Source organism: Bombus pascuorum, chromosome 5, assembly GCF_905332965.1.
Source record: "Bombus pascuorum chromosome 5, iyBomPasc1.1, whole genome shotgun sequence".
NCBI classification, from domain to species: domain Eukaryota; kingdom Metazoa; phylum Arthropoda; class Insecta; order Hymenoptera; family Apidae; genus Bombus; species Bombus pascuorum.
The window spans coordinates 5,527,114-5,554,164 of record NC_083492.1 but is presented as its reverse complement, the minus strand read 5'-3'; the positions used below and the strand labels follow the sequence as shown (position 1 = coordinate 5,554,164).

The window sequence follows — 27,051 nt, the reverse complement described above, 5'->3', positions numbered from 1 at the left end:
TTATGTATAAAACAACTTATTTTACATAACACTTTCAGTATTATTTTAAATAAATTTTTTATCGTCGAACCTATGTACTATATTCCTATACATTATTAGCTATTAGCTTTATGCACTTGCTAGATACACAAATTTTGATTAGTTTATTATATTTTAAAATGGATTTCTTCTTAACAGAGAATATATGTGAATAAATATATTATAGGAACAATGAATATAATAAATAATATACAACGTGGAAAAAAGATATATTCTTTTTTCAGATAAATACCAGGAACCATATTTATTTCTTTTCCATCAAATTACATTAACATTTTAGATAATACAAAACTAAAATTGAATTTTAGAAAAGTTTTAAAAATTTTGTTTCCTAACTTTTAACAAGAATTTTTAATATTGTCATTATTTAGTATATTTGAATGTACTTACGTCACTTTATTAAATAGACAAATTACAGTTTTAGAGTATTACATAAATATAAGCACTGATATAAATTTGTTAAAATGTTTAGTAAAATGAAATGAAATATTTCTATAAAAAAATGTTTGGCATAGATAATTAAACATAAATATGCAATTTCACTAGATTATATAACTACTTCATAGTGATTTACTTTTTATCATTTATTAAATATTATTAAATAGTTACTACTATACATCTACATTTTACAAAGAATTTGATAAAACTAAATTTACAAAAATAATAAGAGGAACTTCTAAATTAAATAAAAACATTGTAATCAAGAAATATAATTATTTCACTGTTGGGAAAGTTAAATGTATGGTTATATAAAAACAGTATTGTGAAATATTTCCAAAATGTGAAAACATTCTATAAAGTACATAAATTTTCATTATATTCTATCTTTTATATTAATTAATTTTCACAATTACTTTTATAATTACTTGCTATGTAATTTTTCAATGCAAACACTAAGCTCTTGAAGACATTCCAACAAATTATTCATATTAGCACTTGAATGTCGTAAACCTGATTGTTCTCCACCAATTCCTTGCCTTTGACCTAACTCAAAATGAAGTTTAGCTAATTGCTCTTGTTGCTCTCTTATTTCTGTCATTTGTTCCATACTACAATCCTTTCCTGTATTACAATTGTATATTATTCTAATTTTATATTTACTCTGCTATATTGAAAAGCATATTTCACATACCAAATGCTCGTAAATTACCACTATGGAAATCTTCCAAAAGTTGTAATAAAGCTTGTTCCATACGACGAACATCAGGAACCTCTGACAAAAAGCAATGATGTTTGCATGGTGCCATAGCTTTATTTAATGACACCAAAACACAACCAAAAGATATAATGAAAACTTAACAATACTTAAAACAGAAAAATATATGAAAAGATTATAATATATTATTAATTAACAAAAATATAAATTTTCGTATTATTAAATATAATATGTAACATTATATAACTGAAAATTAAATAAAAAGATATTATTTAAATGTTGCTGTAAATATTTTTAGGACACTTACTACTATATTTTAAATAATATTTTTACAATGTTACTATGAAGTACAAAGTTACCTCTATGTTGACGATTTATTTTTGGTAATTCTGGCCGATTTGGTTTTTGCTTTTCCTTTTCATTCATATACATTAGACGTGACTGATTACCATGATTTGAAAGATTCACAGCACGGCCAGAAACCATAGATCCTTGACTTGTTGCCTGACCAGAACTTCCTTTACTAATAATTGGTGATGTTTGTACATTAGTTTCCCATAATACTTGTTGCTAAAATAATAAACTCTTTTAATATTTTTATTGTTTTACTTAAATCACCTATTTATTAATTTTTTCGAAATGATACATTCGAATTTATGTTTTAGTAGTCAAAATTAGGTAACTAATACTAAATTCATACCGATATATGAGAACTATGTGTATCATTTTTACTTGGATGATGAGATCTTGCTGGTGTGGAAGGTGGTGTAGCTTCTCCACCTTGACTTAATGGTTCTTCACATTCTTCTTCTTGAACCAATTGTTGCAATTCACCACATCCAGACTTTTCAGTCATCCTGAGAAATTCATTAATTTAATCAAAATTTATTTTCTTGTTGTTATTAAATTTAGATATTTGTAGAATTTTTATATATATATCAATGAATACCTAAATTTAAATAACATTTAAATGACATTTTATAAGAAACAGAAGAAAGAAGATATTTAAATACTTGTATATACATACGTAATAGATCTAACCAAACCCTTCTTTAAACTTGATATTTTTTATTGTACTAACATCAAAAATATTATTACAATCTAAACATGTTATTACACATTCACAATTATGTTATTAGTAATTGTTTTGTTTATTGACTTCTTTTCTAAATTACATAGTGTTGTAATGTTTCTAATGTATAGCCTCCAAATTATAAAAGCATTTCTACGAAATATATTTTATTATATGTATAATCTTCCTTTTCCTTCAGAGAATACAAAAAATCAAGAAGGAAACGTTTTATGAAAATAAACAGTTACAGAATTAATTTTTCATGATTATATATTTTCGATTGTGCTTTGTACATCTTGACATGCACATAATATACAAACAAATCATCTGATTATCTGCAATTTCTGAAAAGTGATAACTGACATTTGTATATCTATATATAATTCAAATTTTGTGTTGATAAAAAATGTTGATTAAGTGTTGTAACTTTTAACAAAACATTTACAAATACGTGTCATATACACTATTTCATATACGATATGATTAAAAACCATACATGGTTTATTCATTACATTTAGCATAGTGACACTTGAAAATGTTTCTACAATTCATTTCTAACCTTTATATCAAGAAAATTATGACAATGTAGCGCGAAGGAAATTTTAATTAAAATACACATCTTAAGAAATTTCATGTTAAAAGTGAGTATAATATTTATATTATAAAATGAAAAATTATATATACATATATATATGTATGTAAATACAAAGCTATTTTAAAGATATTTGAGTTGATTTATATCATGTATAATAAGAGAAATTATAACATATCTTTATGTTATAGTTATAACTAATATTTCCATGATTGCAAGAATTACTTGGTGAAACTTGGGACGCAAGAAGTTTAGTAAGAACAAGCAAAAGACAATCTGATGATTCATCTTATTAAAATAGATAATTATAAAACTATACAATGTCTAACTCAAAACTTGTTTTGAATATTATAAGGTAGAATATTATTAAATATTATCAATATCTTCCTGGAAGCTATTAGTAAATATAATTTATTTATTTAGTCTTGAAGGAATGATCATGAGGTTTGATGTGACATCAGATATGACTATCAATAACATAAAAAATATTGCAATAAAACATTTCTACGGTAATGATAAATCAAGAAGTCCAACTAACTTTCGTTTAGTTCATACATCTGAATTCAAGTGGCTTATAGATGATCATAGTATAATTACTGAAAAAGTTAATGAAAATGGTAAAACAATTTGCTAAAATTCTGTGCTACATCAGCAGATATATTGTGCAAAATAAAATGATTATCTTTATTGCAGATGAATTAATGTTAATAAAGATACGTCCAATACCCATAAATGAAAATTCATCTGCAGAAATTTTGAAAGGTCCAGATAAAGAAGTAGTACTACAAATAACAAAAGATTTACCTATACGTAATCCACCTAAACCTATTCCATTTCTTCCTTGTCCTGCAGATGTAAATATACACATACATGTATAATTATTGCATTTTCTGTATCGAGAAAATTTACGTTATGTATTTTATATTATAGTTTCAGAATGAAATACGAAATGTTTTAATTACACTTGTAAAAGCATCAGCAAGGATTATATCGTATAGCCCAGAAGCACAAAAGTTTTATGATATTTTAAAAGAAAAATTAGAGGCAAGATGTAAACCAAATATTAATACAAATGCTGCAAAAACTCTCACAGAAATGGGTTTTTCTGAGAAAAAGGTTCTGAAAGCTCTTCACTTACGAAAGTACACAATCTGCTATTTAATTTAATGTTCAGGAGTATTAATAAATTAAAAGTAATATTTTATCCTCTGATTTTTAATTTATTACAGATCAAATATAGTGGAAGCATTAGAATGGTTAGCAGAACATCAGAATGATCCAGAAGATGATGATGATGATTACTTAGATTTGATATCTATTGAAAAAGGTAATAATAAAGATGTTGCAGTTTCCAGTTCATCTATTTGTACATCAAAAATGTCTTAGGGGAAACAGGTATTGATTTATTTGAAGGAGCTAATTATTTAGATAATACTTAATACAAGTCAAGTACAAATAAATCTTTTTGATTCTATTCTTGAGAAAATTTTAAATTATGATAAACATATATTTTGAAAAATCATTTCATTTTTTGCTATATATAAAGTTCTATAAATATTATATAATCATAATGTAGTTTTCTTTTATAAATTATATTCTTATTCAATTTCATATTTAAAACATTCATACATTAATTCATACATATTTAAAATCATCCATATAATTATTAAAACTAAAACATATTACAATTAAAAATAAAACTTCACAAAGAGACCATTTTTTTTCAGGAATATTAAAAATTTCTTTACAGCCCATATTTGGATTTATAAAATAATAATATATGTAATAAGATTGAAAATGATAAAAATTATGATAAATTATATGTTATTATTACATGTTGATTTATAATTGTACACAAATAAATTGATAATTATATGTAGGATGTGAAAATTTGAAGAAGGAAGAAAATGTACTCAGCATAGTAGATCGTTTATTAAAAAGTTACCGTTACTATAGGAAGATGAATTTCAAACCTAGTTCTAGAGCAGTACAATCACTATCAGAGATGGGATTTGAAGAAAAGAACATTATTGAGGCACTAAAAATTACTGGAAACAATCAAATTAATGCTGTGAGTAATCTATATAAATTTAATTTTATTACGTTTCAAATATATTCTTCTTTTCAGTGTGAATGGTTACTTGGAGAAAGAAGGCATAGTTTACAAAATTTAGATAAAGAACTTGATTCAGGTAGTCAAATTTATAAAGTAATCATGAATGATCCATGTATTCAACTTAGTCTTACAAATCCTAATATGTTACTTGGTAAGATTATTTTTATTAATAAATAATAAAAAATTTTTTAAATTAATATAATTAGATAATATAATAATTAATGTAAAAATGAAATTTTTAGTGTATTTATCACTGTTAGAATCACCAGTAACATTAAGTGAACGAATAAGAGATCCTGAAGTAGGACCAGTATTGGATCACATTATAAGAATGTATCATGCCGAAAAACATACGATTCATATCAATCAACATGCAATTGATTTCTGATTTAAATATTATTTTGTAAAATAAATTAATATTAATATTATGAACAATATAATAATAATATAAATTATAATAAAATAATAAATAAATGTCATAAGCTTGTAGCAAAAGATTTTCTGAATATTTTTAATGATGCTGTAATAGGCATACATATTAATGAAACCTATTATTATGGTAATATATTAGATATATTTAATAGATTTCTATTATATTCATGAATAATGAATTTTATTAACATTGCTAAAAATCTATTTTATAATATGTATATTTTAACATTACATTTTTAATTTTGAATATATATTCATATGGACATAATATATTTTTTCCAATTTTAGAAAAATATACACGAAACAGAGTATTACATTTCTGGTATTACATATTAAAAAGTTAAATAGTTCCAAAAAGTATGGTTTACTGTCGCTAGTATCGACTTGAAATTTGACAGATAAATCACACCACGTGTTTCGACTAAATATTTTTTGTAATAATGGTTTATTATTTTACAAGTGAAGGTATTATTATTTATCACTGGTTTCATGTTTAATGTATATTTAAAGTTTCTCATATACATTTTGCTACTAAAAGACTAATAATATTCAGTAAGGTTAGAATGATAATTATAATTTTTAATTATAGTTGTACAACCATCGGTAACATTATTTATGGGAGTCGACCAATATGAAAGTAAGTGAAAAATTCTAAAATATATTATAATGTATAAAATACGTTCTTTCAATATATATTTTTCTAGATGATGATCTCATAAAGTGGGGTTGGCCAGAAGATGTTTGGTTTCATGTTGACAAATATTCTTCAGCGCATGTATACCTTCGACTTCGCCTTGTAAATATTTTCTATTAAAAACATGCATGTTCTTTTACACATTTGTATATGCATATCTATATATGAATACATGATTTATAGGGTCAAACAATAGATGACATACCTAGCGTAGTTTTAGAAGATGCAGCACAATTAGTGAAAGCAAATAGTATTGAAGGAAATAAAATGAATGATATTGATGTAGTATATACAATGTGGTCAAATCTAAAAAAAACACCAGGTATGGAAATAGGACAAGTTGGTTTTCATAAAGATAAGGATGTTCGTAAAATTCATGTTGCAAAACGAATAAATACTATTGTTAATCGATTAAATAAAACTAAACGTTCAGAACAAGTAAATTTAAGAGCAGAAAGAGAACAACGGGACAGAAATGAACGGGAAGATAAAAAGAGACTTTTGAGAGAGCAAAAGGAAAGGGAAAAGGCAGAAGAAAAACGAAGAAAGGAAGAAGCAGAAATGAGGTTAGACAAAAATTGTGGTACATTATTGACAAATATAAATTGTTTAATCTCGTCAGACTTAATATTATTTTCTACTTTTACAGAAGTTATAATTCTTTATTTAATACATCTAATATGACATCAAATGTAGAAAATAGTGGATATGATTCAGATGATTTTATGTGATGAAATTATTAATATTATTTGTAATTCGATTGCCTACTCAGCATAGTTTGGAATAATAGATGAATATATTTAAAAGAAAAAGCATATATAATTTCAAAATTAAATTTGGTTGATATTTTAAAAGAAAATTATCATTAAACATTACGAAAATCTAAAATAACAAGGTAATGTTGAAACTAATAAAATGTTAATTAAAATATTTTTAAAACTGGATTAAAGTACAAGTTTTGCACAAAAATTGCAAAACAATTTTTAATTGAGTGGGTTTCTCTTATATGAATTCTATTAAGAACATTAATATGTATATTAATATATACGTTAGTAAGTAAATGAATATAATATTAATCATGTATTTTAATATGTTAGTACTTATTTTATAGTAGTTAGTAAGATATTCATATAAATGATAATTTAAATACCTTAGTATTATTAATAGTTGAAATCAATTACTATAAAATATATAAAATTTTCAAACATTTATTTCTATAAAGGACATTAAAAAATTATACAAGACATATTTTATTATGGAAATAAATAATAATTACTACTATAATAATGTAACATTAACAGCTTCCAATGCATTAACTATCCATGGGGGATATTCCTTGTTTGGAAACAAATCTAACATGAATTCCTGTATAAATTCTGGGAATCTTTGTTCTTGAATACTTTGTCTAATGTCTTTCATCAATTTCATTTGGAATGCAATATTATGAACAGATAGTAAATGACATGCAACTGTTTCTACTGTTACAATATGATGAAGATAAGCACGTGTGTACGTTTTGCATGTACTACATTCACATGATTCATCTATTGGCCTCATATCTTTACGATATTGAATTTGTTTTAAATTTAATTGACCAGTACGTACCAAAGCACAGCCAAACCTCTAAAAAAAGAAATATATGCATTAATAGATTTCATGTTACTGGCTTGTTGCACTTTATGTATATTCTTTTTTAATTCAAACGCATTATCTGTAATTAATTACCGCTGTTCTTGTAGGAAATACACAGTCAAACATATCTATTCCCAAAGCACAACAAATAACTAAATCAATAGCAAATCCAACACCCATTAAATAACGTGGTTTAGTTTTTGGAAGTATATTTGTAGTAAGGTGTACCATTCTCCAAAAATCATCTTTAGATTCTCCACCACTAGAAATATTATTAAACATAAAATAATCTTTCTTTTTCCCTAAATTAATGCATCTAAATTAATATTTTACCTTAATTTTTTAATATTTACCTTAATCCACCTACAGCATAGCCATTCACTTCACGTTTAATTAATTGATTTGCACATTCTGATCTAAGTTTAGGATCAAGACCACCTTGTACAATTGGAAATATACTTTGCTCACTTGATCTCTGATGTGCTTTTAAACATCTATCTAACCATCTAGTTGTTCTGTAAATAATATATTGAGTATTAAAAATTATTTTGATAGGAATTAATAATATATTATATACATAAATGCAATAATATTATTTATAAATTATATATATAAATGCAATTCTACCTATGCATTGCTTCTTCTACTCTTGGTCCTGTTAATGTAGTTTTAACAACATCATCAAGTTGCATAATTATATCTGCTCCTATTATGTTTTGTATTTGTATAGAATGTTCAGGTGTCAACATGCAATCTGTTCCTGTAAAGTAATGTTAAAGTATTTTACTTGCATTTTTACATAATACAATGTAAGTACATATTGTTCTTATACAATGATTACCATTATATGGTGATTTAAATTTGACACCTTCTTCCGTAATTTTAGCAAGTTCTAGTAATGATACCATTTGAAAACCACCAGAATCTGTTAATAATGCTCTTTTCCAATTCATAAAGTTATGTAAACCACCAGCTTTCTGCATTATATTAAGACCCTACAAAATCCAGTTTTTATTAATAACATAACATAATATTTGTTCACTTTATTTGAATATAAGTAACTCAATTATTTTATATCTTCAAGAAATATTAAAAGCTTTATGATTTATATATTTATATATATTACATACAGGTCTTGTTCCAAGATGATATGTATTTCCAAGTATAATTTGACAATTCAATTGTTCTAATTGTTGAGGTAATATGCCTTTTAAAGTACCCTAAAACATTAATATTGCTATTAAAATGTATAAAGTGACTGATTTATATGTATATATATATATCTATAATATGACCGTAAATAATAGAATATTTTATAAACAATTAAATCATATTACAAATTTAATGATATGCCAAATATGATTTGCAATGTCATAAAACATTAATCTTTTTTTTTAATTATATTTAACTTACCTGTGTACCTACTGGCATAAATACTGGTGTATCCACATGATGATGAATGAAAGTCATCCTACCAGTTCTAGCTTTTGTAGTTTTACATTCGTAAAATATTTCAAAAAATAGTGGTGACTTTCGTTGTTGTAACATTTTCTTCAGTTTAACAATTTAGCAAACAATGTCAATAATGTATTTTGTTTCATATACATACATAATTAATAAAACTTTATAAAATCGTCGCTTATATCACAATTTACAATAATAATAATAGCTTATTGTACATCTAAAAATATTCACATATTTTACTTGATAAATTATCATTATGATATATATATATATATATATATGATATATATATATATAATATAAATATAATATATATGATATGATATATATATATATAATATAAATATAATATATATATAATATATAATATATATATATATATAATATAATATATATATATCTATATATATATATATATTGTTTAAAACATTGGATTAATTTATAAGTAATCGCCGCTTACAACGTTGTAAACTGCGATATAATGTAATCAAACATAATGTAATTTGTTTTATTGTAATTCTAAATGTGTTATATGTAATTCTAAAGTTGTTCAATATTATTTAATATCCTTTACTTCGAACTGTGAACTATAGTTGTAAAATTCCAGTTCAAAGACGTGTGTGTGTGTGTTTACTTTATATCAGTATTCATCAACTTACTTTCCATGTGTAACATTAATCTATTCTATAATTTCCTTACGATAATATTTATTATCATCTTTTACCTACGTTAAGTACTTTTGTACAAGGAAAACATTTCTGTGCTATGTTATCTTACTTTTGCGATTAAGTAAATACGCCCATATGAATAGTAGCTAATAATAAAATGTTTATACATTACAACGCAAAATAAAAATGAAATTTTCTAGGGCTTTTCCTAGATTCAGGTTGGGTTTAGGTTTAGCACTGAAGTAAAATTACAAATATGTATAATTAATTGAGATATTTTTTTTCGTGATATTTTACTTATTTAAACACGCCTTTTAACAATATCAAAGTTTGAAAAAAAAATTGGAAATACTAACCAAATTGCTCACTATTACCAATTTAAATATACAAAGTAAGGCTATAATAGCAACACTGTCGCAGAACTTCTGCTTGTTATAAATATCACATCATCAGTGTAGTCTTTGATTACAATGCGTTAAAATAGAATAACAATATTTATTTTGTACCCTTATCAATATTAAAACGTGTTTCCATACGATAGTTACAAATTATGAAAAGTCCATATGCTAGAAATTTAATTTTCTCTAGTGAAAAATTGGTATCCTACAATTTGTGTCATACATTTTTTGTCCTAGAGATATTATCCTTGATTTATAGAATACAAGTATTAAAAAATAATGCTCATACCTTGTTGGTGTTTTATATTAAGTTCACGATAAAGTTTAATGAGAGTAATTTAAAGAAAATAACAAGAAAGAGAAATTTGTATTACTTGTGAAACTATGTTGAAACCAAAAGCATTAACACAAGTACTTAGTCAAGCTAATACCGGCGGCGTAGAAAATACATTGTAAGTGAAATATTTTTTTCGTTAAATTAAGCACGATTTATATGCATGTTTTTTTTAATATAATCCAATAACTATATAATGTTATAAGATATATAAATATTAATAAACATGCAAGTGAAATCACATATATAAATTTACATATTTTTCTTATCGTTATTGTAATTAGGAAACCAAAAGTTTGTGATCAAATATTTTAAATGAAAATATATTTCAGATTATTAAATAGAGATGGTGGTTTATTAGCTTACAGTGGTTATGGAGATAAAGATGCAAGAGTAACTGCTGCTATTACAAGTAATATTTGGTCAGCTTATGAAAAAAATGGACGAAATGCATTTAAGGAAGATGAATTGCAATTCGTATTAATGGATTGTGTGGTAATTATCAAATATTAATAGATTTGATTATTAAGTAATTAATTATATAATACTTAAATTCTATGCAATTAAATAGCTTTATTAAATCTTTTACGAATTGGTTACAAATAAAAATGTTTGTAATGTACTGCAAAAATATTTTTAGTAAAATAATATGTATATAGTTATTAATTTTATTGCAAATTATTGTTCAGAAATTTCAGTTGCATATTAATGAAAAGTTGTAAACAACATACGTTTATATGTTGTATATATATTGAAATAATACAATTGTAACATGTGTTTTAATGAAACATTTTCTTTTAGGAGGGCAAAGTTGTTATTACCGAAGTAGCTAATTTGTTGTTATGTTTGTACGCAAAAGAAAATGTGGGATTTGGTTTACTAAGAGAAAAAGCACAAGCTTTAGCAAGATACCTTGATCAACCACTAAAAACAATAGCAAATATGCCTTAATCAATGTTTAAACATATATCCAATTGTGTTGTAAAATTTAGTTTTATATTTTAATGTTTATAATTTATTGTAAAGAAGGATACTTGGTACTGTCTTGTAAATAATATATTTTCAATTAATAAAAGACTTATGTAATCATTTATACATTAAAATTTATAAAAATGTGATACCCTTAGAAAATAAATCTAGCTTCGAAATTAAATGTTAGTAACATCTTTAAAAATATTCTTCTGAACTTCATAGAAATGAAGTTTTAAATTTTAGTGTAATCAATGAAATATGTCATATTTTTTAATAATGTAAAATATCTATATAGACAATCTTTAAAAAATTTAGAAATTAAATATTAAATTCATATATTCATATACATTAATAAACATATGTAATGTTAAAAATAATTAATAGATGTATATGTCCTTTATAAATAGAATTGCTTTTATTTTAAATCCACAATTTGTATGTTATAAATTTTATTTATTTCATTTGCATTTATATACTTCCTCCTATAATCTTTTTCTATGTAATTTGAAATATTTATCGGTATTAAAACTTACTTTTGATGCATATAAATATTACTTTCTTTTCTAACAATAAACATCAAACAGTTAATAGACTTAGAAATATATCTATGAAAGTACAAACTCTTTTACATATAGAGTTATATATATATCTATATATAATATGATAATTCTAATATCAATTAGATTAATCATAAAGTTAAACACAAGTTCACTGAGTTACATTATGCATTGCACAAAATGACTAACTTTGGTCCTAAAATTTTCCTGTTATTTTGAATACATAAAATGATAATTACTAGCCAAACAATAAATTTTCATTATAAGTGTTCATATTGTTGCATTTCTTATTATAAACTATATAATTAAATTTTCATGTATTAATGTTTACCAAGTGACATATTGTGAATGTAAATCGTAATTAACTAATAATATCACTAAATTATTTTCTATATATTTAGAAAAAAATCTTTTTTATGAAACTATTGTATATGTGTATATATAATATACAATTTATTATATATCATATATAACATAATTCTAACAATACCTATAACAATTTAGTGCTACGTGTAAGTTTTTTCTCATGAATAATGCTTTTAAATACAAGTATATTGTCTACAACACTTCTTTAATAGGCCTTCAACAATTGACAGCTTATGTTAATGCCTATTATAAAGTGTTTTTAATTCTATAATTATATAATAGAGATTTGTTGTAGTCTTAAATATATATAAAAATGGAAACTCTTATCTAAACAAAGTAGATGCACTGTAAATGAAAGAAGAAAGAGGAAAATAAAATAATATGTATCTTTTATACATACATAATTTCACAGTCTACTTTCCTAATTGCATTGCATTAAATGAAATATTATGAAATAGAAATTATATGCATATAGAAAATAATACTTAAGTAACTGAGAATTATTCAGCTCTTTTTAAATGTTTCATATGGTTTAAATTTTTGTATTCAAATCTTTTCGCTATTATTATCGTATATTAATAAACGATATAATAAATTGCTTTTGTTAAAAATTACATTCATTCTTTTTTTTTCATCCACGTTATTACATGTCAGAATTAGTTTTACATTTGTAGTTATAACTTTGTATTTGATAATCAAAAGTATCATGCTAAATATACAAATATTATTTTATGTTTTATAGCGGCAGTGCGAAGGTAAGTAATTTAGATAATATTATGACAAAGATACGATTAGAAAAAAAATTATTTTTATACAACTTGTTACAAAAAGATAAACTATTTATTACTAGAGAGTATTTATATTCATTGTAGAAATTTGTATGAAAAAGATTGCCTTTATGAATGCTATTGTCTTTTAAACTATTTAGTGAACTAAAACATTACTAAATAACAATTTCTTTTCATAGCATATCAATATTAGTGATTGCGTGTATATATGTATTAATATTTTTTATATTTGGTACATTCTTTTTTTAAAAGGAGAGTGTCACAGATTATAAGTGGGATAAAAAGTTTTACTTCAGTATTAATTTCTTTCGTTATAAAATGTATGATCCCTTATGGAATGATTAAGCACTATTTCTATCACTACAATCCATATTCATTCTCGTTAAATGTTTGTTTGATAAATTAAAATTATGATTGGAAAAGATAAAATGATTCACTTATTAATGTGTGATACTTTCGATTTTTAAAGCTTCGCCTTGTGTTGTTGCATAATAACTATGTATCTACAAAAGGTATTATACCTTTGTATTTTCTTTTTTGTTATTATCACTGTACATGAAAAATGAAGCAATGAAGATCTTGTGTGAACTTAAACTTTTACATGTAGAAATAAAAACAGTCTTCATCTTGTTGCTGCACAGTTGATTTAATTAAATGAAGCAAGAAAAGAAAAGGACGGATTTAGAGATTACATGCGAGAACCCTTCTGCTGCAGAACCTAAAATATAATTTAATGATTCAAGCTTAGTAAGATTATATTATGAGATTCGTATTAAAAATTATATTCCATTAAAGCAATATATAAATATGAATGTAAAACCTTAAGTAAAATATGTGAATGTCATTTATTTTTAGCATTGTTCAGCCTCTGCATTTTGTTGTATAAATTATAATAACACAATATCTTCATATTTTGAAGAAAATATTTTGATGAATATACAATAGAGTAATAATAAATGAAACCTTATTATACGAATACTGATTTTGTAAATTATTTAATTATTAAAAATATTTTACTATAAATTCAATGTATATTACAAAAGCTTTTAATTTAAAAAATTTCTATTGTAAATACTTTATAATACTTTCAAAATATAATTCAAACACATGCATTAATAAATGATGCAGGACAATAGGGTAGAAAGTAATCAAACCAATAAAAGAAAAAATTCTTTATTTAGTGTACAGCATGCAGTACAAAAAAACCATGATGTAATACATACAGCAAATATCAGAGGCAGAACATGCTCATGCAAATTGGCCCCTGAATTAATGATATGTTTAGAGAAGAAAATATAAATAATTAATTAGTAATATTATATTATAATTTAAATAAATTTAAGTCATAAAAAAGGATAAATCTATAAATATTTTTAATTTTTACATAAAAACAATATAAAATGTTTTTTATAAAACTTAGTAGCATATATTTAATACCAACTATAAGGTACTTTTATATTATCTTGCATCATAAAACAAAGTATTCATAACGTGTGCCTAATGAAATAAAAGATTTATAGATAGAGATTTAAATATATGTGACTTCATTTACATAAAACTATAAAAATTTTCTAACTATAAACGCTTTTTTTGAAATGGTATAATGCCATATTTCATTTATATGTATTCGAATTTTTTATTAATTATAATTTTTGGTAATAAAATATAAACATAACTGTTGACATTAGTAATACGATTTCATGTTACAATTATGACAAAATAAATAATAAATAGAAAGAAAGTAACATAATTATTTAATAAAATTATGAACAAAGACTATGTATAATTGCTTTGGTTAAAAGAGTGACATAAGAATTTTGAATGCAATAATGATACCTTAACACGATCCGTTGATTCTTGTTCCTTGCTATTGAGTTGACTGGCTCCATATTCTCGACTGACCACACATAGAAATTCAGCATGATCATTATTTCCATAATTATATTGAGATCCTATATTGATTAACTAAAATAAATAAGAGTACAATTTTAATTTAACAACGCATGTTATTTGTTTTTGTGTTATTAATGTATATTAAAAAGGATAAAACACTAATATATCAAATAAAAATATATTTAATTTAAAATATAAAATACCTGTTCAAATTTCCATCCATCAGACATTGTTGATACCATTTGAGTTAATTCATCTTCATGACACTGAATGACTCTATAAACATGTTTCTTTGAATCTCTTAATGGTCTGGTATCTCTTAAGATAATTCTTTCTTTCACTAGCCGAATGAGTTCTGTAATATTATAAAATTCTGCTTCTTCTAAGACACCTTCTTCTGTTAAATCTTTGTTAATAACCAATTTCCCATGACGTAAGTAATTTAAAACAGGACTAAAATATGTTGGATCACGATCTATTAAATATGCTCCAGTTTCATCCTGTACAATGAAGTATACAAATAATTTTTCATAAATGATACATATTTTATAACAATACATAATTTGTGTAAAATTACAAATTATGATTTCATACTAATATTTATATACATTATGAATTATTAATGTATAATTATTTTAATATAATGATACATATGCTACACATCATATTAGAAAATAAACAAAATTTGCTATGTCACTCAATTTTATATATCTTTTAATGTAAAAAGTTTATAAAAATAATTACCTAAATTGATTTATATAAAATATTCTTATTAATTACACAAAAAAATATTCATATAGATGAAAATATTTAACAATTTTTGACAATGTTTTAAAATTCGCGGTTATTTAAAAACATCAACTAACCCTGTCTGAGATTAGGTCAGAATCTTCTTGACACAACCGATAGAGAAATGAATTGGGGTCTCTAGCTAAAGTAGTCTTCGCCGTTAAAAAATATGTACCACCAACATTTAATCGAACCCACTGATTATTACACCGTTTTTGAACATGATTTTCTGTCATTTCGTGCGAATTCGTGTCACTGAAATCCTCCATATTTGCTTTGAAACACACGCAACTTTCAGCTCATAGGTTTCTGTGACATAATCAAATCAGTGTCTTAATATTAAGCTCACGAAATTGAAAGTGACATTAAACTATTTTTTCAGGTCAAATTTAAATATTTTGTTTGAATTGTTAATACATTTTGCTATTATTTAATACGTAATATTACTTTCAAAATTGTTATTTTATGGCGGGAAAGCAAATTAAAATCATTGTTTATGAAAAAAAATAAATATAAATAATAATTTCGTTATATTTGTTGGAAATACATATTTTGGTACGTATATTTTATAAGGTAGTAGCATACAGATATTAATGAAATCAATGGTATAAGTATAAGATTTGAATGAATAAAAGAAATCTAATATTTAAAATGTTGATAAGTAACATGCAAGTATCTATACATCCGGCAAAATAGAACTAAAATGTTGTTGGACATGATACGTACAAGTTGACGAAACAAGTGAAAATATTAGTTTTTGTTTTGTTAGTGAATGGTTATCTTTAATATTTATTAAAAATAATAAAAATTCCATACTCATATGGAAAAGTAAGATCTTTTTAAGGGGCGTCGAATTGAACGTTCGCGTAAAAATTACGGCCGGGGGTGTGTCTGGGTTCGAGGCTTTGCATAAATACATCTACGTCCTGAAAATTACCGGCAGTCATTGCGAGAGTTTTGTGATGAAGGACTTGTCGCCCAAGGAGGGCAAATTTTAAGAACGTTCACTTGAGCCGAGAATGCCGGTGAAAGTTGACGTAGTACCACCACCGCCCGCAAACTCAAAGCAGCCGGGTGTCACAAAATCTTTACTCTACAACGGTTCACGATTTCAAGGTTCTCAAAAGTCTAAAGGCAATAGTTACGACGTAGAAGTAGTTTTGCAGGTTAGTTCTCCCTCTTTCTGGAAATTGCGCCACAAATATCCCAAATTTCCATTGCATCTTTGACATCTGTCTACTGCGTAATGATTGATTATATGCCTTTTATCCTTTAAATATTTTACAATCTTTTCGAAATCGGATTAGTTAACTATGTTGTTTACATATTCAAATAGTTCTGAATTTAAAATGATCTATTACGAGAATTTTCAAAAATTTTCCTTATACTTCTCAGCTTATTTATAAATATCTTGGCAATATAGAATCCGTAATTTTGTTTGACAGGTAATGTTATTTTATTAGAATAAATTTATGAAAATGAAAATATATAATAAAATGGCAATTTGTAGATAGCACTTGAGTAATAGATATTGATTGAACTCAAAATTTTAGTTACAATGTTTACAAAGAATCAGTATATGTATAAATAAATATATATATATAATATATATTAAATATATATAATAATAAATATATATATATAAATATAAAATATATAACGTATATATATATATATATACATATATATATACATATATATATACATTATATATTTTAAAATGTATGTAATGTAGCTTTTATAGTATATTTCTTTTATTTTACACATAAAATACAACACACATACATGTACACAAACTATTATTTTATAAAGATTTTTCTATTACAGCACGTAGATGAAGAGAATAGCTATTTATGTGGCTATTTAAAAATTAAGGGTCTTACAGAAGAATTTCCTACTTTAACTACATTCTTTGATGGTGAAATTATATCAAAGAAATATCCATTTTTAACTCGTAAATGGGATGCAGATGAAGATGTTGATAGAAAACATTGGGTTTGTATTTTATTGCACTTTTTTTTTATTTTAACAGATGTCTATGCTAATCCATTTTTTTTAAATTATAGAGTAAATTTGAATCTTTTCGCCAGTATGCCAAAACATTTAATTCAGACACATTTGATTACGAGGCTTTGAAGGGAACTGATTTTGTTTTTATGAGGTGGAAGGAACATTTTTTAGTTCCTGATCATACCATAAAAGATATCAACGGTGCTTCATTTGCAGGATTTTACTATATTTGCTTTCAAAAATCTGCTGCTACTATTGAAGGCTTTTATTATCATCGTAGTTCAGAGTGGTAATATTATTTGATATATTTATATAATGTAACAAAATATATTCTCTTCCGTCCCCCCTATCTTTCCCTCTATCCTAAATTTTACTTACTACAAACCTTTACAATTATAAGTAATATTTCAGTTTAATTCTATACATTTTCCATTAAGAAATTAATATTTGTATGTGATAGAAAATTATGTTAAAAAATATTGTTCTTCTTTCATACTTGTATTATTTTAGGTATCAATCTTTAAATTTGAAACACGTCCCAGAACATAGCATACAAATCTACGAGTTCAGGTGAAATCAATGACTTTCGCACATTTATCTCTAGAAATTCATATTTTGCCTCTCCTAGCTTACAGATCTCATAAAAATCAATCTTTGAAGTAGTTTCAATTGATTTGAATAACCAATAACTTTTAAATTGTTTATGTTAAAAGTAAAGTACTTGAAAGAATATATATAAACTACTTTAATAAGGTATTTCTTAGGTACTCTTTTAAATAGTAGTACATAATATATATGGTGCATATTATATATTTACTTTATATAAATATTAGAGAGATTTCGTAAAAGGAAGGTCATAATTGCAAAAGTGACAAGGATTGCAGTCATTGATACGCTTGATTATAAATTAGTTATTATTAATATTCATTGTAAGATGTTTTATCGAAATAAATTAATTGATGTTTTTTGTCAATTAAAATGTTGTTAATTATTTGGTATTTTTATCTATTATAAGATTGTAATATCGTTTATTAGCATTATATATAATCAAATTTACTCTATAGCATGAATAGGGTATTCGTTTTTTTGTTTAAGTTCAATGAATAATACACGCATATTATAAAAAATCTCTACTAAATTATATATTTGAAAACATGAAATAAAAAAATCTTGTGGCAATCCATTAAAAGCATATACTTATATTTGAGTTACTTATATGATGTAATGACTGCATAGATTTGTAGAAATTTAAGGTTTACTTATATTATTACTCATTCATATATTTATGAGATCTGTTTGCCTTAACTGAAATAACGGTGGTGACTGAATGGGTTGAAGTGAATGTAGTAAAAAAAATCAAACTGGAACATGAAAGTAATTTTAATATTATCTTAAGATGTCAAAATTTCATGCTGATATTATTCTCTTGTATCAGCATGATACAGATTAAATAAATGGTAAACTCAGATTAATCATTCCACTTAAGGAGAATTTTATTAGGAAGGATTTTCTTACTCTATCTATATGAGTCAGTTGATTTACTCATTAATTCTGTTTTGTATGTTCAATACAGCTAATAAATTCTCAGTCATAGAAACATACCAAATAAAGAAAGTCTTTCCTCATAAGATTCTCCTGTAGTGGTACAATTTTAATGAGCCAAGTGAACAAGAAACCTCTTATGGATATTCATAATATTAATGGAAGAAGAAATTTGATACAAGTTGGCTGTTTATAGAAATCGTAATGTAATGTTAATGAAATATTGAATCTGTTATAGACATAGGACATTATAATGGTTCATTACAGTGATTAGGCTAATTTAAACTGATGTATTTATTCAGTAAGTTATTAAAAACTAAATACTATTAATTTTGAATCTCTTTTTACGAATGTAAAATTTATTCTTTTAACAATTACTAAAAAAATTTTAATGTTACCAAAATAGTAAAACTTGTCTACTATCTAGAATCTAGATTTATTCGTTACTTAGAATGTAGGATGGAGACATATTTACTCCAAAATAAAATATCTAAAAATTATGTGTAACTTGTATTAAAATATCTTTATTGTATTGATTAATACATTTCTGCTGCTGTTTATTTCAATATAACTAAATATAACTAAAAATTAATCATTCATTTGGTAGAAATTTTTAACAATAAATGTTTGTAATTTCTTTAAGTATCTCTTATTAACATTTATTTATAAATTGCTAATTTAAAAAAAATGTTGCTTGAAGTATGAACTTACAAAATTTGGAAAATGTAATATATGAAGTCATATATCTTATTTGGCAAATTATTGTAATATTTTTATGTAATATATATATAAAACCAAAAACATTTTATACAATATATTTTCTTCCAAATTAGCATATTAGCAAATAAGACAAAACAATATTAGCAGTTAATGGCGTACTATGGCGAATATTTAAAAAATAGAATTTTAAATACCCATGTACATGTTTAATAAAATGATATTTACCTAATATTAACAGCATTTGTTGCAAAAAGTAGAGTTTAATGCTGCTTCTGAATTCATGTATATTGTAATTACTTTAATATTAAAACAAATGATAAAGTATTAATTCATTATTACAAAATTAAGCATAAAAGTGTATAGATCCTTGTTGTATTGTAAATTGCTTATTAAATATAATATATCTATTAAAACTATTATATGATATTTTTAATATATAAACAAAACTATAAGTTATAAGAAGTATATAAAATTGATATAAATCACTTCAATGTTTAAATTTTCCAATGGTGTAATTAAAGTTAATAAAGCTTTCAAAAGGAGAAATAGTGAATCATTTAGTGATTATTTATCATTTAAGAAAATTTTAACATTAGAATGAAATGTACTAATAATGTAAAAAAATAATAAATGAATTCCTCTAGTAAATTATGGAAATTATCTTTTTGTGTGTATATGTTACTGTTTAGTTTAAATTCTTCATATCCACAAAAATTAACAAAAATTTAATGACTAATTGGAAATAAGTACAATACAACAAAATTGTATTAACAGATTTTTGTATGTGTTTCAAGTTAATTGATCGTTGGTTTTATCATCTACTGTGGATGATTTTTCTTTTTTTTTCTTTTTGGATAATGTTCTTTTAGATCTAATTAGGCGTTTAGGTTTTGCAACTGTTCGATTTCTTTGATTAAGAGTTACACTTCTTAATTTTCTGTGTGTACCATGTGTAGCTTGCTAAAATATGCAATTGAATATATAGGTATATTATTACAACAGTAGTAAAATATAATACAGGTGAAATATATTACCATAATACTAGAACAACATTGACAAAGGCAAACTGCATCAGTTGATGTAGATGTAGCTTTATGTAATACAGCTTCAAACCCCAAAAATTTTGTATCAAAGTTAATTTTAGCTTTTACCACATCAGTAAATGAATTCTGGACTGTTAATATGTTATCAATATAATCTTGAACTTTTTCTTCCCCATTTAAAAGTGAAGAAAGTTGTGTTGGTTCTCTATTAGTAATATCTAATACTTTGCAACTTTTTTTTTTATTAAAACATTGATTTTGTACATCACATGTTTCTTTGACATTTGAAACAGATACTTCATCTTGTAAAAGATCTAATAATAGATTATTATAATAGCTTAAATTTTGATAACATTGTTATTAGCATTTATTAATAAACATATAAATACTTATATTTAATTTACTTACCAATGAAATTTTTTAAATATTCTGAAAAGATTTTATTACAAGAAAGTAGATGTTGGAAAGCTTCATCAAGATTTTTCTCTGTAAAATATGTTCTTGCTAATAGAGATCGTTCAAATGAAGTTACTCCAATGCCATTAGAATTAAAAATTTTCCATTGTTTGCGAGAAATCTCTGCTTGCCATTCTAAAGCGCAATCTTCCAGTCTTCTATTGATTGACTTTAATAATTCATTTACTTCTGATAACTGTTGAGGAACACAGAGATTCTTTTTACTGGGAAGGCAAACGTTGTCTTCAACCATAGATATATCATCAATTGTTGTCATTTCTCTCTAATTTTCCTTTTAATTATACAAATATATTCCTTAAATAAACATTGATTAAATCTGTCTGCAAAGCTTATATAAGAAGAACTGGAAAATATAAAAATAGATGCTTGAAATAAATTTAGATTGCATTAGTCTTTTATCAAACAATTGAACATTTTTTAATGATATACTCTGTGTAAGGATAGTTAAATACATCATAACAATAAAGCAATTTTATTTCATTCATATAAATTTATTGAATGGAAATTGATATTAATATGTATTCAAAATTTGATTTTATAATGACTACCCAGAGAATATCTATGAATAAATTATTACGTATAATACAATTTTTAACTTATTTTTTTAGTAGAAAACAATTTATTATTTATTATCAACTAAAATTGTAAGTATTTTTTATAATTATATATTAAACTAAAATTAAAACACTATCTAATATATTACTTACATTTAAATATAGTATATTCAATTTTCAAGTATCTAAATTTTATAAAATAGATCATTTTTATGTTATATTGTACATATGTGGAAAAAATATAATAAAATATAATGTCATCTAATTCTAAAGTATATAAAATTTAGGGTTCTAATTATAATTTGTTGTTTAAATCGTCGTATTTTTGTTGTATAATTGTATTCGATTATTATAATACAAAATTCTTTGTGATTAGAGACAAAATTAATATATTACATCAATTTGATGTGATTTTAAAATATTTGTTTATATATAAGATAGTTAAATATCAAATTATCAATTTTGTGACCACCATAAGTGCATCAATATTTTTTTTAGAAGTAATTACTTCTACTACATTCATTAATAGGTTGAAAGAAATTTGTATTTTGCATTTATAATGCATTTTATAATATTACAAAACATAATACTAAAATGGAAATGTGTTTAAATATGTGATATATATCACATTGTATTTTATAACAAAATTATTTATTAGATATAAACATAAACAAGCTTCTTATAATATTTAACAAATAAGAAACTAACTTCTTTATTTGATTTCAATTATTCAGATGGCCCCTTTCTTTCTCCACGATTTCAATATTTATGAAAAATTTTGCAGTGATATATATATACAGCAATGATGAAATCAATGATCTTTTTTACATTATATTGTATCTCTTTTTGTTAAAATATACGTATTAACAGTTAAAAAGATGACATAAATTAACAAGAAAAAGATGAATTGGTAAAAGGTTAATAAATAATGTCATATTTCATTTTAAAATAACACAAATATTACTCTGTAAGTATCATATAATATATGTATGTTAAATATACTTCTCTGGACAAGCAAGAGCCCCTTCCCCTTCGTTTATGTTTATATATATATCATATCATATCATATTATACAATATATTAATTAATAATGGCTGTTTTTATATACACATATAATTTAATTTGAATTTTACACAGTATAAATACATCTTATGTGTTTTCTTGATATCATGTAATCTTTAAAAAAACTATCGTATAAATCGTTATCACAGTTTGATAAATTTCATACGATAGATGTCTATGGTTTAATAATAACAATTATATTTCATGGAATTTTTAAAGTAATTGTTAAGAGCAAAAAGTTAAAAAGAGAACTTGCTAGATTAGAATTGCTGTTATTGTATCACTGATATTAAAAAATCATAGTAATCTACTGTAGTGAAATTTATCAAAATATGAGTATGGTATGAATGAGTCCTTTTATATTTACACAATACACAACATAATTTTTATAAACTTACACTGTACAAATAAAATAATATATAATTATATTAAAGTATTTAAATAAGGTGTAATATTTGCATTATTATAAAGAATATTATTCAATTTTGCATAATTAACTTTTAGAAAAGAATAATAGAAAGAAAAAATTAAATGTGTAATATAAATTTAGAATTGATTTTATATATAAATACATATTGAAATACAATTTCAAAAGTGACACAGTAAAACAAATTTTCTTGTATTATTACTGAACAAGAATACTAGTAACATGGAAACTAATAATATTTTTAAAAATTTGTTAAATTATTATACATTTTTGGATTTGTCCTTATGTATTATTATCCAATTAGCTGCTCTAAACTATTCAACTTACATTATTTCTAGTCTACACCACAACCTTTGTAGACTTAGTGAACTTGTACTTTTCGCTTCATCTTTTCCTGCTTTAATATATATTCGTTTTAAAAAACATTGTCCATCAAAATTTAAGAAAAGACAGTAAGAACTTTTTGATTTGTTAATGTATCTTTACACTTTTAATAAAATTCATAATTTTTTTATTAATGATAATGAAATTTTTGTATTATTAACAAAATTTGTTAAACTATTATTTCAAATATTGTAAAACAACTAAAGAAATATGACAAAAAAATTGTAATATTAAATAATTATAAAATTAAATATAGAAGCGCCATAACTATTTATATTTTGTAATTATAAATAAATAATATTTTTCATTTTTTTAAATTTTACTGCTAATATTTCATGCTATAATTACTATTAAAAAAAAAAGATTTCAATGTTTTATTATTTTTGATGGCACATGTTAACAAAACTCTTTACATCAAGACAGGAAGGAAGAATTAATATTATATATTTACAATTATAACCATAAAATTATTCTCAAGATATTGTGCAAGAATTACGACCGACACAACTGGTACGAGAATCTGTTATACTACCAGGTGAACTACCTGGAGTTGATAGTCCATTATGACCTACACCAACAAAACGTAATTTTCGGTGATGAGAACCTAGACTTTTACTAGAGCTCAATGATCTATTTCCATTATAACGTAATTGAGATGTAGTTGTCATTGCGTAAGATTTCAAATGAGATTTAATGGATTTAGGCAATGGAAGCTGATCAATACCATAAACTGTTGTTCTTGCAACTATTGCACGACATGCAAGTTCTTGAAGACTGAGAACTAAAAATCAGATTGGTATTCGTAACAGATTTAAAAAAAATTATTATAGCAAAAATTGAAATGTATTACCTTTATTAGATCTCCATAATCTTTCCATTCCATTTCGATGTAAAGCCATTCGAGAAAGTTCAGAAAAACTTTCACGAATATTAAAATCACAAAGAGGTGAAACTTCAAAAAATGCCATATGATTTTTAGCTGCATATGCTTCAGCATCACGTTCTCCCACTTGTCTTTTAAAAGCTAAGTGAAGGCGATTACCAACAAGTACTTTCGGTACTCCAGGAGCATGCTACAATTAAATTTAACTCTATAATAATTGCTTAATAATATAATTATAATATAAAATTGATATTTAAGATAATTTTGATATACCTCTTCAACTTCCTTTAACCATCTATCAATGCCATCAAAAGACCATTTATTGGTAATGTCATAGACTAAAAATATACCTTGAGCCCCACGAGAATAAGATCTAATTATTGTACAAAATCTACCTTGACCTGATGTGTCCCATAATTGTAATTTTACTCTCTTTCCATCCAATAAGATAGTAGTAGTTTTATATGCTAAAAAGTAGGTTTAAAGTATGTAAGATTCAAATTGTTCAAGAGAGAAAATAAAAAATTCAGATTGTTAGGAATAAAACAAGTGTTTTAAAAACACAGGATGACAATTAAAATGAATAAACAGAATATAATGTACTTATTCAGCTTTTGTATGATTCTCTAAAATCTTATTTTAAAATTGCTCGCACGAATCTTTAAATTGATTTTTTCATGTTCAATTACAAGTCATAAGCTTTAAACTAGTTTTATCAAATAGGTAACAAATTAATGTTTATTACAAATATCAACAAGTCAGAAATAATTAAAAATGAAAGTTTTCTGGTATGCTCCTTTAATTAACTATCATGATTAAATATCAAATTTAGCTCAGTTAAACAAATATTATTATATTTTATGACATTGATTATGTAGTTCTAATGAAATAAAGTTAAATGAACACGATGCAAGTGCATTATTTTAAATTAGAGGGAAAGGGAAAAGAAGTAGCTAAAAGATACTGATAAGGAAAATCGTAGAATACCACTGCCGCTGCAAAACGGAGATTCGGCAGCACCATCTTCGAGTCCACTCAAGATTTCTTGTTTTCCAACGTCACTGTCACCGACCAGCAGAAATTTGAGGAGATAATCGTATTGTTTTTCTTGACGAGACTTTGTTGTGCTGGCCTCACCTGCAGCCATACTATCCCTATATTGTAAACCCTGAGCATACTGCAGGCAAACCTCTATGCACTGATCGCCCCTTTAACGTTTTTTGTATTTGGAATCCGTGGACGGATAAACTTCTTTTAAAGATTCGTTTTTACAAATTAAATCATGTTGCACTAGACACGAAGTTCCTCTCACGTATCAATAACGTTTCCCTACGATGATTTTTCACCGACGGCTGTTACAATTTCAAACAAGATCATAACAAAACAAGAATGAAATCCATTTTCTACTGTATTGTCTACCCTATGTTTAATTGCTTAGTTGAGGTGTCTACTGTCAAGTTTATCGAAGGCCGAAGGTCAAGTATGTTCGTCGAGTGACCAACTATTAAGGCAACTGTGTAATAAATGATTCTTGTCCAGGTAAAATAAGGTAGATCTTCATGTAAAGCGATTAGTACTCGATTGTAGCTATTCGTAGTTAAGTTTGTAATTTCTCAACATTTTTGTAATAAGAATCATATTGCAATATTTAATGTAACTAATAAATATTTTACAACCGAGAGATTAAGACTTCTTTGTATTATTTAGGATACAAAATTTTGTACATTTATAAATTAAGTTGTAAGATATTAATTTTGAGGTTACAAGTTATAAAAGGTAGACTAACTAAATGGGATCACCTAAATATCTCTCTCCAAGTTCAAATTTACTGTTCTTCTTCTGAATTATATCGAATATTTGTCGTACTTATTATTAAATGAAAAATCTTCTCAGGACAGTATTTCAAAAGATATTTAGGTGATCCCATTTAGCTAAGTCATTCTGTATATTATATATTTTGCTATCAATCAAATAAGAAATAAATACT

At 24.3% G+C, this 27,051-nt stretch overlaps 8 protein-coding genes across 12 annotated transcripts; 3 read left to right on the top strand and 5 right to left on the bottom strand.

Annotated features, from left to right (window-relative positions):
• Positions 1-423: 423 nt before the first annotated feature.
• On the bottom strand, positions 424-2,590 carry LOC132906805 (coiled-coil domain-containing protein 28A). 4 transcript variants are annotated; one of them, XM_060959331.1, is made up of 5 exons: positions 2,223-2,590; positions 1,896-2,144; positions 1,555-1,765; positions 1,172-1,288; positions 424-1,101 (listed from the first exon to the last, which is right to left on the bottom strand). In XM_060959331.1, exons 2-5 carry the CDS (start codon positions 2,049-2,051, stop codon positions 902-904), a joined length of 684 nt encoding a protein of 227 aa, XP_060815314.1. In that variant the 5' UTR covers positions 2,052-2,144; positions 2,223-2,590; the 3' UTR covers positions 424-901. The 4 variants fall into 4 exon arrangements, with proteins under 4 accessions (XP_060815314.1, XP_060815315.1, XP_060815313.1 ...); XM_060959332.1 differs by having other exon boundaries at positions 1,896-2,052; XM_060959330.1 differs by lacking the exon at positions 2,223-2,590 and adding an exon at positions 2,145-2,176 and having other exon boundaries at positions 1,896-2,052.
• Positions 2,591-2,734: 144 nt separating this feature from the next.
• On the top strand, positions 2,735-7,070 carry LOC132907098 (ubiquitin-associated domain-containing protein 1-like). The gene is made up of 14 exons (XM_060959855.1): positions 2,735-2,908; positions 3,051-3,214; positions 3,283-3,476; positions 3,553-3,713; positions 3,790-4,001; positions 4,089-4,186; positions 4,740-4,930; positions 4,988-5,126; positions 5,218-5,360; positions 5,839-5,872; positions 5,997-6,044; positions 6,112-6,203; positions 6,285-6,667; positions 6,751-7,070. Exons 2-14 carry the CDS (start codon positions 3,180-3,182, stop codon positions 6,830-6,832), a joined length of 1,812 nt encoding a protein of 603 aa, XP_060815838.1. The 5' UTR covers positions 2,735-2,908; positions 3,051-3,179; the 3' UTR covers positions 6,833-7,070.
• Positions 7,071-7,293: 223 nt separating this feature from the next.
• On the bottom strand, positions 7,294-9,415 carry LOC132906803 (queuine tRNA-ribosyltransferase catalytic subunit). The gene is made up of 7 exons (XM_060959327.1): positions 9,147-9,415; positions 8,864-8,953; positions 8,575-8,728; positions 8,361-8,493; positions 8,087-8,248; positions 7,827-7,995; positions 7,294-7,724 (listed from the first exon to the last, which is right to left on the bottom strand). The coding sequence occupies exons 1-7, from the start codon at positions 9,279-9,281 to the stop codon at positions 7,380-7,382; spliced, it is 1,188 nt and encodes a 395-aa protein (XP_060815310.1). The 5' UTR covers positions 9,282-9,415; the 3' UTR covers positions 7,294-7,379.
• A 757-nt stretch (positions 9,416-10,172) lies between these two features.
• Positions 10,173-11,690, top strand: LOC132906790 (ragulator complex protein LAMTOR2). Its single transcript, XM_060959314.1, has 3 exons — positions 10,173-10,715; positions 10,930-11,092; positions 11,399-11,690. The coding sequence occupies exons 1-3, from the start codon at positions 10,648-10,650 to the stop codon at positions 11,546-11,548; spliced, it is 381 nt and encodes a 126-aa protein (XP_060815297.1). The 5' UTR covers positions 10,173-10,647; the 3' UTR covers positions 11,549-11,690.
• A 164-nt stretch (positions 11,691-11,854) lies between these two features.
• LOC132906787 (BTB/POZ domain-containing protein KCTD5) lies at positions 11,855-16,275 on the bottom strand. 2 transcript variants are annotated; one of them, XM_060959310.1, is made up of 4 exons: positions 16,040-16,274; positions 15,377-15,673; positions 15,117-15,245; positions 11,855-13,998 (listed from the first exon to the last, which is right to left on the bottom strand). In XM_060959310.1, exons 1-4 carry the CDS (start codon positions 16,229-16,231, stop codon positions 13,969-13,971), a joined length of 648 nt encoding a protein of 215 aa, XP_060815293.1. In that variant the 5' UTR covers positions 16,232-16,274; the 3' UTR covers positions 11,855-13,968. The 2 variants fall into 2 exon arrangements, with proteins under 2 accessions (XP_060815293.1, XP_060815292.1); XM_060959309.1 differs by lacking the exon at positions 11,855-13,998 and having other exon boundaries at positions 14,438-15,245; positions 16,040-16,275.
• Positions 16,276-16,735: 460 nt separating this feature from the next.
• Positions 16,736-19,440, top strand: LOC132906788 (glucose-induced degradation protein 4 homolog). The gene is made up of 4 exons (XM_060959311.1): positions 16,736-17,128; positions 17,790-17,957; positions 18,029-18,261; positions 18,483-19,440. Exons 1-4 carry the CDS (start codon positions 16,982-16,984, stop codon positions 18,544-18,546), a joined length of 612 nt encoding a protein of 203 aa, XP_060815294.1. The 5' UTR covers positions 16,736-16,981; the 3' UTR covers positions 18,547-19,440.
• Positions 19,441-20,439: 999 nt separating this feature from the next.
• Positions 20,440-22,167, bottom strand: LOC132906785 (uncharacterized). Its single transcript, XM_060959308.1, has 3 exons — positions 21,686-22,167; positions 21,269-21,591; positions 20,440-21,194 (listed from the first exon to the last, which is right to left on the bottom strand). Exons 1-3 carry the CDS (start codon positions 22,008-22,010, stop codon positions 21,024-21,026), a joined length of 819 nt encoding a protein of 272 aa, XP_060815291.1. The 5' UTR covers positions 22,011-22,167; the 3' UTR covers positions 20,440-21,023.
• Positions 22,168-22,224: 57 nt separating this feature from the next.
• LOC132906784 (ras-related protein Rab-40C) lies at positions 22,225-26,592 on the bottom strand. The gene is made up of 4 exons (XM_060959307.1): positions 26,052-26,592; positions 25,338-25,531; positions 25,032-25,254; positions 22,225-24,962 (listed from the first exon to the last, which is right to left on the bottom strand). The coding sequence occupies exons 1-4, from the start codon at positions 26,209-26,211 to the stop codon at positions 24,655-24,657; spliced, it is 885 nt and encodes a 294-aa protein (XP_060815290.1). The 5' UTR covers positions 26,212-26,592; the 3' UTR covers positions 22,225-24,654.
• Between the last annotated feature and the right edge of the window lie 459 nt (positions 26,593-27,051).

Excerpts from the sequence above, each read along its gene's own strand:
- LOC132907098 (XM_060959855.1), top strand. The coding sequence starts at position 3,180 with ATGTCTAACTCAAAACTTGTTTTGAATATTATAAG. Across the intron at positions 3,215-3,282 it reads CTTGTTTTGAATATTATAAG|TCTTGAAGGAATGATCATGA; the intron begins GTAGAATATTAT and ends TTATTTATTTAG. Across the intron at positions 6,668-6,750 it reads AAGGAAGAAGCAGAAATGAG|AAGTTATAATTCTTTATTTA; the intron begins GTTAGACAAAAA and ends CTACTTTTACAG.
- LOC132906803 (XM_060959327.1), bottom strand. The coding sequence starts at position 9,281 with ATGTTACAACAACGAAAGTCACCACTATTTTTTGAAATATTTTACGAA. Across the intron at positions 8,954-9,146 it reads TTATGCCAGTAGGTACACAG|GGTACTTTAAAAGGCATATT; the intron begins GTAAGTTAAATA and ends TTAATGTTTTAG. Across the intron at positions 8,729-8,863 it reads ATCATCTTGGAACAAGACCT|GGTCTTAATATAATGCAGAA; the intron begins GTATGTAATATA and ends TGGATTTTGTAG.
- LOC132906790 (XM_060959314.1), top strand. The coding sequence starts at position 10,648 with ATGTTGAAACCAAAAGCATTAACACAAGTACTTAGTCAAGCTAATACC. Across the intron at positions 10,716-10,929 it reads GGCGGCGTAGAAAATACATT|ATTATTAAATAGAGATGGTG; the intron begins GTAAGTGAAATA and ends AATATATTTCAG. Across the intron at positions 11,093-11,398 it reads TCGTATTAATGGATTGTGTG|GAGGGCAAAGTTGTTATTAC; the intron begins GTAATTATCAAA and ends ATTTTCTTTTAG.
- LOC132906785 (XM_060959308.1), bottom strand. The coding sequence starts at position 22,010 with ATGACAACAATTGATGATATATCTATGGTTGAAGACAACGTTTGCCTT. Across the intron at positions 21,592-21,685 it reads ATATTTAAAAAATTTCATTG|ATCTTTTACAAGATGAAGTA; the intron begins GTAAGTAAATTA and ends ATCTATTATTAG. Across the intron at positions 21,195-21,268 it reads AATGTTGTTCTAGTATTATG|CAAGCTACACATGGTACACA; the intron begins GTAATATATTTC and ends TGCATATTTTAG.
- LOC132906788 (XM_060959311.1), top strand. The coding sequence starts at position 16,982 with ATGCCGGTGAAAGTTGACGTAGTACCACCACCGCCCGCAAACTCAAAG. Across the intron at positions 17,958-18,028 it reads ATGTTGATAGAAAACATTGG|AGTAAATTTGAATCTTTTCG; the intron begins GTTTGTATTTTA and ends TTTAAATTATAG. Across the intron at positions 18,262-18,482 it reads TATCATCGTAGTTCAGAGTG|GTATCAATCTTTAAATTTGA; the intron begins GTAATATTATTT and ends GTATTATTTTAG.
- LOC132906787 (XM_060959309.1), bottom strand. The coding sequence starts at position 16,231 with ATGGAGGATTTCAGTGACACGAATTCGCACGAAATGACAGAAAATCAT. Across the intron at positions 15,674-16,039 it reads CTGACCTAATCTCAGACAGG|GATGAAACTGGAGCATATTT; the intron begins GTTAGTTGATGT and ends TTCATTGTACAG. Across the intron at positions 15,246-15,376 it reads ATGGATGGAAATTTGAACAG|TTAATCAATATAGGATCTCA; the intron begins GTATTTTATATT and ends TATTTATTTTAG.
- LOC132906784 (XM_060959307.1), bottom strand. The coding sequence starts at position 26,211 with ATGGCTGCAGGTGAGGCCAGCACAACAAAGTCTCGTCAAGAAAAACAA. Across the intron at positions 25,532-26,051 it reads TCCGTTTTGCAGCGGCAGTG|CATATAAAACTACTACTATC; the intron begins GTATTCTACGAT and ends CCTACTTTTTAG. Across the intron at positions 25,255-25,337 it reads GGTTAAAGGAAGTTGAAGAG|CATGCTCCTGGAGTACCGAA; the intron begins GTATATCAAAAT and ends ATTTAATTGTAG.
- LOC132906805 (XM_060959330.1), bottom strand. Across the intron at positions 1,766-1,895 it reads CACATAGTTCTCATATATCG|CAACAAGTATTATGGGAAAC; the intron begins GTATGAATTTAG and ends TTATTATTTTAG. Across the intron at positions 1,102-1,171 it reads TGGTAATTTACGAGCATTTG|GAAAGGATTGTAGTATGGAA; the intron begins GTATGTGAAATA and ends ATTGTAATACAG.